The sequence below is a fragment of the Loxodonta africana genome, chromosome 6, assembly GCF_030014295.1.
Source record: "Loxodonta africana isolate mLoxAfr1 chromosome 6, mLoxAfr1.hap2, whole genome shotgun sequence".
NCBI classification, from domain to species: domain Eukaryota; kingdom Metazoa; phylum Chordata; class Mammalia; order Proboscidea; family Elephantidae; genus Loxodonta; species Loxodonta africana.
In genome coordinates, this window is record NC_087347.1 from 14,725,176 (window position 1) to 14,737,384 (window position 12,209).

At 36.1% G+C, this 12,209-nt stretch overlaps 1 protein-coding gene across 9 annotated transcripts in view; it reads right to left on the bottom strand.

Annotated features, from left to right (window-relative positions):
- Positions 1-12,209, bottom strand: part of AGFG1 (ArfGAP with FG repeats 1) — a 94,547-nt gene that overhangs the window by 6,150 nt on the left and 76,188 nt on the right. For 4 of the 9 annotated variants that reach the window (XM_064286610.1, XM_064286612.1, XM_064286611.1 and 1 more), the window contains exons 7-10: positions 11,015-11,224; positions 7,773-7,953; positions 4,230-4,309; positions 3,945-4,049 (exon numbers count right to left, since the gene is read on the bottom strand). In XM_064286610.1, the coding sequence (XP_064142680.1) occupies positions 3,945-4,049; positions 4,230-4,309; positions 7,773-7,953; positions 11,015-11,224 (576 nt within the window). Of the gene's footprint in view, positions 1-220; positions 3,690-3,944; positions 4,050-4,229; positions 4,310-7,772; positions 7,954-11,014; positions 11,225-12,209 lie in introns of all 9 variants that reach the window. The other 5 variants (XR_010322218.1, XR_010322217.1, XM_064286614.1 and 2 more) reach the window with 3 other exon arrangements.

The following is a 12,209-nucleotide window of genomic DNA, read 5'->3' on the forward strand; positions in this document are numbered from 1 at the left end:
TTTTGATTTGCATTTCCTTAATGACTAATGAAAGAAGCCCTGGTGGTGCAATGGTTAAGTGCTAGGATACTAATGGAAATGGCATTTCGAACCCACTAGCCACTCCTGGTGAGAAAGATGTAGCAGCCTGCTTCCGTAAAGATTACAGCCTTGGAAATCCCACGGGCAGTTCTACTCTGTCCTATAAGGTCACTATGAGTTTGAGTGGGAATCAACTCACCTTTTCACGTGCTTATTGGTCATCTGTGTATCTTCTGTGGAGAAATGCTGAATTCAAATCCATTTTATAATAGTTTTTCTTTTTTATTACACCCACTCCTCACATATCCACATGGTCAGGTTCCAAAGACAGGGTCATTATGTGAAAATGGAGGATGACCACATGAGATCACAAAATTGAGGATGACTACATCATTACATAACTGCCAAGCCACTGAAAATCATGATCTAGTCATAACTTTAACTATCACAGCCAAGCGGTACCCTCATCTCATACCTCAGTGTTCATTACCGCCAGATATATGACGTTAACGAGCAAAATAACTGGATAGTTTACTATTGTCATAAATGCAAAATGTCAGGTCACAAGACAGTTAATAAGTGAGGAGTAGGCGTACTGACTTACAACAATTCTCTGCATACTCTGGACACAAGTCCCTTATCAGATCTATGATTTGCAAGTATTTTCTCTAGACTGCTATACACTTTAATTTTCTGGTTTCTGTTAACTTAGAAACTTTCCTGTTTATTATCAAACTGACAAACTTTTATCTGCTACAAGTGCCAACTACAAATTATTAAATGTTAGATGTGTTCAAATCTTAAAAATTAACAGTAAATTGAAGGTGAAAGTAGAGGAAGAAAAAAATCAGATCTTCAATAAACAAAGTATATCTTACATGTTCCACATAACATCTATTTTTGCTTTTTCTCTGCTTTTCCTCCTCCTCCCAACCCCATTTTGTATTAATTTCCAGGATATACTAGACAAGTGAGGTGGGCTTACTGAGTATTTACATATAAACAAGGAACAGTACACAGTCCTAACTTGTGTATTTTTATCTGTACAAAATTATAAATACTTCTTGGTTTCTACAGTTTATAATCCCAGAAAAATAGAGAAAAAATTAATACAAAGTACAAAGGTTAAACAAAAATAATGAAGCCTACTTCCATATAATGTCTACAAAGATGTGTAATAATTATAGAGGCAGTATGTTATCCTAGAGTGAACACAGTACTGCTTTAGAAGAGTTCTGACTACTAATACCAGATTAAACTAAAAACCAGATTACTCATTAATTATTCTTGAACCCTCAAGGCAAATCCATTAACACTTCTAAAAATCAGTTTCTACCTAGGTAATAAAACAAGGATGCTGGTTAGATGTTATCTATAATTCAGCTCTACATTCCTATAAGTTTACCTTTAAAAGCATTAAAAAGAATGCTAGGAAGGAAACGTTATTCATTCAGTGGTAAGAGAGAGGCAAAAGTTATAGGGCAGGATTTCTAAAAACTGAAAACTAAATTAACTCTATTTGTTTTAAAAGTTCTAAGAAAAAAAAAAGAATGCTAAATATCACAGAATCCTAAAATTAGAGGATTAAGTCTCAGATCATCTCAGCTAATCTCCTACAGAAGGGTGCTACTTAAGTTAAGGGCAAAAAGTTAAAGTCTGAAAGTTCTGTAAATCCAGAACAATATGATTACTAAAATGCTTATTTTTAGACTGAAATATATCAGTAAAACTTTTAAAATTTCACACAGGAACTATTACTTGATATCCTCTTTCAAAAGCTATCTCAGAATGTAATTTAACAAAATTAACATAAGAGGGCTACAAAAATATATTTTTTTAAGAAGATTCATTTTGATGTTACAAAACACTGGAAATTCTTAACAGCAGTTCATTTGTCAGAAGTATTGATCATATTTCAGCTTCAATAGAAACATACAGTTAACATTATTTAGTCAAATAACCTAAGAAAAATGATCAATGTGACAGATGAATGTAATAAACTCAAAACTGTTCATAGTGGAAAAAATAAAACTTCAAAGAATTAAATGAGACAATGTAAAATGTATGCTAGTCTTCCAAATATTGACACACTGTATTACACAATATCAAAAAGTTATACTCATTAATACCATTAGAAAAATAATGGAAAGCTATCAAACTTCTAGTGGAGTACATAAATTTGAAATCAAAAATTTGGAAACACATTAGGTTTACATTTCTAATTATAATAAACTATGCTTGAGCTAGTACTAAAATTATTTCCCATCATCTGAAGATACACTGTACATTTTCTATTATTTTATATTTCACATAGACCCTTAACTTCAAAAGGCTTCCATACTCTAAATAAAACAAGTCAAAAAGCCCTTAATTCCAATGACAGAACCAACTCAGAGGTCGTCATGAAAGGAAAATCACAGCTACGACTTACCGAACATATACTACAATATAAAGACCAGGCAGGGTAATTAACATAAACCTAACTCTTGCAACGACTCTGCTAGCCACAGAACACTGCTCACCTTCCACAGATAGGACAATAATAAGGCTCAGAAAAGTTAAGTCAACACAATTAACTTCAGTCAAGGTAAAATTTGAGTTTCCATTCCTCAGTTGTTAAATGTGGTTATAATTATCCATAAACACCTAAACAGTACATTGCAAATAATGTTTAGCGTTCAGTAAATGTGAGAACGTTGTGCTATCATCGTTACCCTATTCATTAAAATAACACAGAAAGCTTTAAGATCACCCAGCAAAAACTAAGATTTGAACACATCTGGCTGTATCCAAAATGTATCCATTTAACTTTCTTGAGCTTCAGTTCCCTCAGCTGTCAGAGATGGAAACATTTATTTCATGAGAGTTGAAAGAATTAAACAAGACAATGTACAAACAAACCCACTGTCCTGAGACGTTTTACAAACTAATCCTACCAATCCAAAATAATATAATAAGAAACAAGAATGCTGCACATATCATTACTGATGAAGAAATACACAAATACTTCTGTCCAATTAAACGAAACCATCTAAAGAAAATTAAATTTGGTGTGATTTTGTGAAATTTAAGTATTTAATTTTTTTTAATAAATACCTATTATGCTAAATACTGACAAATTATGGCTGAAGACATTCATGTAAAAAGGAAAATATTAAGAGTTATAGTTCAAAGTCCGAATATCACAACCCCTAATCATGCCACTTACAGATTTGTAAATAATTATTAATAGTCAATGGTATTAATTTATTTTTAAAGTTTCAAGTACCTATTCTCTCAAGATTTCTTACCAACATTTGCTGGAATTTAGGCTTCAGCTCTAAGATTACTGACACACGCAAAAACAAAGCTTACAAACCCTAAAATAGTCAAAAATTTATGCCCCAAATTAAATTCCGTTGCTAAAATTTTCATTTACCACCCTGAAAGAGATACGCACTGAAGAAATACCTAATTATGAACAACTCACGGCACAAAGCCCATTTGCCTCATGCAAGGTTATATATAAACTCATGAAATCGTTCTATAAAGATTGAATAAGTCTCAGCCAGTAACTCTGAAACCAGCCCACCAAATAAGTCAAAACTGCTGCATTCAAGTCCTCTCTCTGCCATAAATTTGCTGTGCTTCTTTGAGGTAGCCTCAGCTTCACGTCTGGGTTTTCTTATCTGAAAAAGAAAGCTTGACGGGAGAGTGGTAGGCAGTAGATAACCTTGAAGGTCCATCTCAGCTATTTAATTCCAGGAATTTACAAACTTTCAGCTCGTATTTTTATTTATGGACAAAGTCTTCCATCTATTTCCCACGTACTTAAGGAGGATAGACCCTTTCTGGCACGCTTGACACAGTGTTTTCCTGTGGTGTCTCTGTGATAAATACCTTCTCTGAAGCTTATTGAACAATAATTTGGCATCTTTTCTTACCTGTTGCTCCTCTGGCATTGGTCTGAAATGGATTTGTAGAAGATGCCACAGAAGGACCAGCAGCAGCAGCAGCAGCAGCAACAAATGGATTTGTGGAAGGCGTAGCTTTAAAAAATTATAAAATACAGAATAAAATCCTAATACTTTTTGTATTCAAGTACTTAAACAGAAAACTAGCTTTTGATGATAAATCATTGCTTTGACTATCTTCTGGTACCGCTAAGAAAATGCAATACAATATGCATTTGAGCTCATTATAAAAATTGGTATACCAGAAACACATACCTCCAAATGGAGCTGGCACACTCGAAGAAGCAGGCTGTGTTTGTGCAGAAGCACCCACTGGTACTGTTCCAAAAACACTGCTGAAAACAAATATTGAAAGAGCTCATTCATGAAAAGAAAAAAGTAATCTATTTACAGGGACGTCATAAAATGTAGAAACAGGCTATATTAAACATATCACGCATCATAAACCACACCAAACCTTTTGCCATGGAGTCAATTCTGACTCATAGCAGCCCTATAGGACAGACTAGAACTGGGTTTCCAAGGAGCGCCTGGTGGGTTCAAACTGCCAATCTCTTGGTTAGCAGCCAAGCTCTTAACCACTGTGCCACCAGCGCTCCTCATGCATCTTAACAGTTCTCAAACTTTTTAAGTCTCATGAACTATTTACAATTCTGAAAAATATTTGAGAATCCCAAAGGGCTTTCACTTAATGTACTATATTTATCAATATATGCTGTACAGAAATTAAAACCAAGAAATTAAAAATTATTTTTTAATTCATTTAAAAAATCCTATTTATCTTTGGTGAAGGGTAAGACAATACATCTACCACGACCTCCAGCAGGCTGGGTCCAGTACAACCAGGTGGTGCCCGCTACCACCACTGGCTGCTCTGACAGGGATCACAAGAGAGGGTCCCAGACAGAGCTAGAGAAAAATGTAGAACAGAATTCTAACTCACAGAAAAGACCAGACTTACTAGCTTGAAAGAGACTGGAGAAACGCTGAGAGTATGGCCCCTAGACACCCTTTTAGCTCAGTACTGAAGTCACTCCTGAGGTTCACCCTTCAGCCAAAGATTAGACAGGCCCATTTGTTTTAACAAAATGAGACTAAATGGGCACACCAGACCAGAGGCAAGGACGAGAAAACAAGAGGGGACAGGAAAGCTCGTAATAGGTCAAGGGGAGAGTGTTGACGTGTCATGGGATTTGTTAACCAATGTCATAAAACAAAATGTGTACTAACTGTTTAATGAGAAGCTAAGTTTGTTCAGTAAACCTTCATCTAAAGTACAAGTTAAAAAATAATAGTTATTACAAGCTAACTTAAGTAACATTTTTACAACACAAAAATATATTTTACAAAACAAAAAGAAATCAGTGAGAAGAGTAACACCAATTTACATTTCTGCAAATCTCTTTAATGTCTGGCTTAACAGACGGTAGCGCAATTCTTACATCGACTTCTGCATTCAATCTATTGTGATTAAGTTGTTTTGGTTGAAGTGTATCAAAAAAATGTGGCCTTACATAGCTATATAGTTGAACAAGTTAGCAGTATTTTAACAGCTTTTTCAGATAACTGTGGATATTTTTTCTGATACACCAAAAGCCAACGTGATACTTTCCTACGTTAGTTGCAATTTGAAGCCAAAGCAATGATCTTTTCACATTACAATAAAATTCACTGATTTATCTAGTACTTTCAATGAATCTTTTACTGATTTTATATCATGTATTGGTCTTTGGGAAAATATTAGTTTACTGAGTTATGCCAATCTTCCAAATGTTGACACATTTTGTTATGTAATATCAAAAAAATCATATTAATATCACCACCTCATCAGAAAAGCAGTAGGAAGCTGTCAAATTCACGGCGGGCTACAATTTCCCCAAAATTCTATAGTTACTTGAAAATGCAAATTTTATCAGTTGATTTCTTTAAAGTGACAGACTGCTCAGCTCATTTTTGAGAAAATGTCAGTCAAATACCTAAGTCTGAATAACCACTGTTTGTCATAATTACAAGGAAAAATGGGTGTTCCACAAAAAAGAGGCTGAGTTCCACGACTCCAACAACCACACAGTGCTTTTCCTTAAGACAACCATCATTCTTCGATATGCTGCTGAACTGCTTGGTGCACACCTTCTTATTTCAAAACACAGAAAATTATGAAGACATATATTCAAGGGTCAAGATTTAACAAAAATCTGTTAAAGATTTAATGAAATTGGACCCCTGGTGGCGCAGCGGTTAAGAGCTCAGTTGCTAACCAAAATGTTGGCAGTCTGAATCCACCAGTCTCTCCTTGAAAACCCTATGGAGGCAGTTCTACTCTGTCCTGTAAGGTCATTATGAGTCACAATCAACTGGACAGCAACGAGTTTTGGGTCAATGAAATTAATTTTTACCGTTTCACCAAGTACATTCGTAAGTAAAACTAGCATTTAAAAATTTTTTTACAGCGTTCGGTGGTAAAGAACATAATTACTAGTACAGTTTATTGCAACTGTCATTGATTTATGCTAAAGTACCAAGTTTTACCTGCCATTGCTTTTGTACCATAAATACACATATCAACTTAGTGAAAAGGCAAGTAACCTTTCAGAATTATTATGAAAACAGCTTTAGTTTCACAGATCCCCCTGAAAGAGTCTCAGGGACCCCAAGTGTTCTTTGAACCACACTCTGTGAACCACTGATGTATCACAATGTAATATTAATAGACCGTTTGTTATGTATATCTGTCTGCTTCCAGACTTTGTGGTCACCTTGTTATAGTCCACTATTATCTATGCCTAATATAGATAATAAGGAACCCTGGTGACTCAATGGTTAAGCACTCAGCTGCTAACTGAAAGGTGGGTGGTTCAAACCCACCAGCCGCTCCTCAGGGAAAAAAGACCTGCCGATCTGCTCCTATAAAGATTTCAGCGTAGGAAACTATATGGGGCAGTTCTACTCTGTCCTATAAGGACACTGTGAGCTGGAATCGACTTGATGGCAAGCAGTAGCATACAGAAAAATTAGTACTCGAGAGCCCAAATAGTTAGCGTTACAATCCCGCCATTTCTCTCTAGAGAACACACTAAAGGGAAATTGAAAAAGTATGGGATAACAAAAATAACAGAGAAAATTCACAGGAATGGAAAAAAAAGAGACGAATAAAACACTGTACAACTAAATCACTTAACTGTTCTGGCTCTGTTTCCTTAATCATAAAATGAAGAAGTCAACACTACAAAACCTTTTTAAAGGTCTGATGTCTTCAAAATGTGTTACACTTCCAGCTGCTAAGAACTGCTTTATACCAGATATATTTGGACCTAGTAACAGAAACACCTGTTTATAAAGGCCAGTATGACACTGAAGAGAGAGAGAATTGTTGCTGGTCCCTGGTACAAATATTTCTAAAACTGTGTATTTACAACTAAGGCTACAATGTGATAGTTTCATTATTTAGTGTGAGTGAAAATGATATATTAAAAAGTATATAATGTGACTGCTAAATGGATACCCTAAGCATAATTAAATCTGCATGTAATTGTCCACTTTCAGATGTGTATGTGCTCGTAATTACATGTTAGTGTTCAAGAAATAGAAGTGACAATAAAAAGGCAAAATTATGGCAATGAATCAAAGAGTATATTTTCATTAGCAAGTTAAACTCAGTTTTTTTTCCTCATATTTATAAAAAGCACTCAGAAATTTTAAGATTATGTCCAGAAATAGTCATTATTTAACCACATTACTGAGAGCGGAAAAAATGACAAGATAAAACACAAAGTGGGAACGCTGACTGAGCCAAGGTACCTGCTAGCGTTACTCGTGGAAGTATACGCGTTGCTGGAGGTGGCTGCCGAACTGAAAACGCTGTCGAGTTCGGCCAGGGCTGCGTACTTGTCTGAAGATGCACTTGGCTGACTGGGAACTGAAACCACAGAAGCAGCAGGAGCTTTTCCTGCAGTCCCAAAGCCACTCCCCTGATCACCGCCTGGAAACAAATAAAAACAAAAAACAGAATTACACCAAAAACCTGAATTTATACTTTCAATGCCTCAAGCACACTTACCATGAAACACAGGTAAACCTAAAACTGATTTGGAGCTGAGCAAATAAATGCACGGCACTCCAGAATATTAAACTAATAAACTGTCTAGATGATACTGGACAGGACCAGCTGCTATATGTGCCACTGCAGTAAAGATGAAATACTGTTTGTGTAACAACGAAGACTCTGCATCAGTAACAGATCTAGATTATGCAAAGAAGAAATTCTCAAAGTGGTATGTTAACATCTCCAAGACAGACCTATTCATTCAATGGATTATATAAATTCACACAATGCTAGAACCAAATGTACACGTTCTGTCGAAAGTATTATTTTCTCGTGGTTTTCCACAAATAATTAGAGATAGTAGTAACAGTAAACTTTTCTGAACACTTAATGTATGTCGTGGATTGAATTGTGTCCTCTAAAAAAAATCCTGAAGTACTAAACCCTGTACTTATAAATATGACCCTATTTGGAAATACTGGGGTTTTCTTTTGTTACATTAATCAGGCCATACCAGAGTAGGGTGGGTCCTAAACCTAATCACCTCTAAGTGGTGTTTAAAAAAAAAAAAACAAAAAAAACAGCAGAATAGACACAGAGAGGCACACAGGGGAAGAGAGAAGAATGTGAGAAGTGTCTACAAGCAAAAGAATACCAAGAATTGCTGGCAGTCAAAAGAAACTAGGAGGAAGGCCCACAGAAGTACCACCACAACTGTGAGAAAATAAATTTTTGTTCTTTAAAGCCACCACTTAAGGTATTTGTCCTATGACAGCACTAGCAAACTACAACAGTAGATGGCTAGGCACTGTTCTGAATGCCTTCTGAGACAACTGTGTAAGGTCAATGCTATCATCTTCATATCAGAGATGAAAAAAACTAAGTCCAGGAATCAAGATGCAAAATCCAGTCTAGCACCCCCAAAACCCAACGACCCATTCTTTTCACCATTTGTTATGGAATAAATTGTACGGCCCAGAAATATGAGTTGAATTCCTACAGACGTGATCCTGTCTGGAAACGCTTCTTTTGTTACGTTAATGAGGGAATACTAGTGGAAGGTGGATCCTAAACGTAATCACATCCGAGTCATCAAAAGACCAGAACAGACACAGAGACGTACAGAGCAGATGCAACATGAGGTTCGTCCGCAAGGATGAATGCCCAGGGCTACTGGCAAGAAAGCAGTTGATATGATCAAGATGCAGATTTGAACTTTTAACCTCCAGAACCGTGAGAAAATTAATTTCTGTTCTTTAAAGCCAACCACTTCTGGTATTTGTGTTACAGCAGCACTAGGTTTACTAAGACACTACTGCACTATTTGTTTTTAGAGGCGAAATACTAGCCTTGAGACAAAAACTGGGTGAAAGAACATACTTTTAAAAACAGAAAATACCAAATCATGAAGTACCAAGATACTGATAAAAAATATTCCCAAATGAATGTATTATAGAAACAACCAAATAACCCTTTGGTCAACTCTGTTAATAGAATTCTGGGCAAAATTTAAATTTTCACATTTCTTTTAAAACCAACAGTATTAGCTCAGATCAAGTCTACTCCAATTCATGGCAACCCCATGTGTCAGAATAAAACAATGGCTGAGTTTTTGGAAGTAGATCTCCAGGCCTTTCTTCCAAGGTGCCTCTGGATGGGCTCCAACCTCCAACCTGTTGGTTAACAGCTGAGCCTATTAATCGTCTGCACTACCCAGGGGCTCCTCTTTTAAAATTTGCAGTTGTGGCCTGCTATAGTTAAGTGGATTCTGATTCATGACAACTTTTGAAACTAGAAGTTTAAAAATAATCTATCAGTTTGTACTTGGCATTAAGGGCTTTCTGACTAGGATATTGATTCTGGCTACGATCATTTAAAAACACTTGCCCATTGTCAAAATCAACTGTAAAAGATTATTTTCATAGTTTAGTGGCACACAGTCCTTTAACTAAATATGAAGTGTTTTCTTTAAGAGACAGCTTGAGGTAGTATAAGAAATAAATCTGGATAGAGTGAGAAAAATCTAGATTTGGGCCCTTAACTTTGCTTCCGACTAGGTGTTTGGTCTTGAATATGCTAGACCCAGGCCTCAAGTTTTTCATTTGTGAAATGAGGGGGAAAGGCAAGAGGCAATCGGGAAGTGAGGAAAAAACCAATTGTGAGATGTGTCTCAAATAGCGTGCAATAAATAGGGCGCAAATAATTTAGTTTATTTTAATAAATTAGAACAGATTCACAGATAAACAGTGATGACATCCCTCTCAACTCACCTACATTCAGATGAGCTGTGAGTGGAAGGAGGAAAAGGTCATATAACATGTGTTAACGAGTATTTTATGATCCTTTTGCAATCCCTGAGAATTTCTTTAGAAGGATGTCTATTAACTCCTTTTTTGTGGGAGGATGAAAAAAGATATTTTCAACAGATCTTAATACTGGGGTGGCACCTGCAATCAATGCTGGCAAGGTGACTCTGAATATATGTGAACCACCAACCTTTCGGTTAGCAGCCAAGTGCATTAACCCTTTGCATTTACAGGGACTCCAACTCCGCATAAAGGGGTTATCAATACTATCAAAATTTCTTAGAGTATTAAGTCATGAGATACTTCCAATTATGGGTCCCCAAGGTATCAATGTATTTTTCAACTTAATCCACATGTAAAGATAAGCTCTTTAACTGAGTGCTCAAAAAGTTTAAAAAAAAAAAAAACCCTATGACAGCAGCCTAATGGCTAAATATAAAAAAATATAGACTGGTATTATTAACAAAGTTCTACATAATATTTCAAAGATTTATAATAATTAGAAATCAGAAACATTTCAGGTCTATAATGTGCCAAGTAACCATGAATATTTTACTTAAAAATGTTTAGTGTAGACAAAATTTTGATACAATTGAGAAAAGCTAACATCCTCAGAATTTTAATGAATACAACCAAATTTAGAGTACTATTTAATATACAAATTTGTATTCACTTTGTTTAAAGCATGATACCTTGCCCGGCACTGAAGATATTGTCTAAGTTAGCAAGGGCTGCATATTTGTCCGCTGTCTGTAGACCACTTTTATTTGCTGAAACTTTACTAACAGCTGATGCTGTTTGATGACTCTGGGAAGTATTGAAGGTTCCAAAATCAGCACTGGAGGATTTGGGGAAGTTATCAAAATGAGCAAAATTAGCATTTACTGATCCAGCACTTCCACCTGTAACAGAATAAACAAAACACTTAAAATTTCTAGACTTTTCCCAATACCCTTTGGTAGATAACATGATCATTTCTTCCTAAATTAAGTATTCCGTAAGTGACCCTACATCTTTAAAATTAATGATTACAGACGTCCTAAATTTTAATCTACACTTGACTTTTTATAATTTGTGAAGCTAGATTTTCAAAGGCCCTGACAACATGTAGAATAACATGTTTTAATATCTACCCTGGAGTGAAGAATATAATCCACAGGGTGAGTAACTCCATGCTACGTGTTTTGAGACTCAGTTACTTTATAAAACATTCAACCTTCTTGCCGTGGAGTCGATTCTGACTCACAGCAACCCCACATGTTACAGAGTAGAACTGCTATATAGGGTTTTGTGGCTCTAGGCTTTACGGGAGCAATGGCCAGGATTTTCTTCTGCAGTGCCGCTGGGTGAGAACAAACCACCCACCTTTAGGTTAGTAATTGAGCGCAAGCCATATGCGGCACCCACGGACCTGTAGAACATCCAGCAACATACTAATTATGACCTCTTACTAGTTCTCCCTAAACAGAAATCCTACAGAAAAGATGCAAAGTACTTACTTGAGGATTCAAGCTTTTATAAGCTACATGGAGAAATGATATACACAAATCCCACAGCTACTGATTAACAACAGTGTTTAAGATGCACTATTTTGATCCAAAATTTCTTAGAAGATTATCACTGGGCCCTGGCCTCATTTTAAGAGCTATTATTTAATTCCTGGAGCCCTGGTGGGGCAGTGGTTAAAAGCTCGGCCGCTAACCAAAAGGGCAGCAGTTTGAATCCACCAGCCACTCCTTGGAAACCCTACGAGGCAGCTCTACTCTACCCTACAGGGTCACTACGAGTCGGAATCGACTCAATGGCAACAGGTTTGGTTTTTCTTTCATTCCACATAACAATTTAATGTGCATGCAATACCATGATGCCCACAGTAGAATCCTGTCC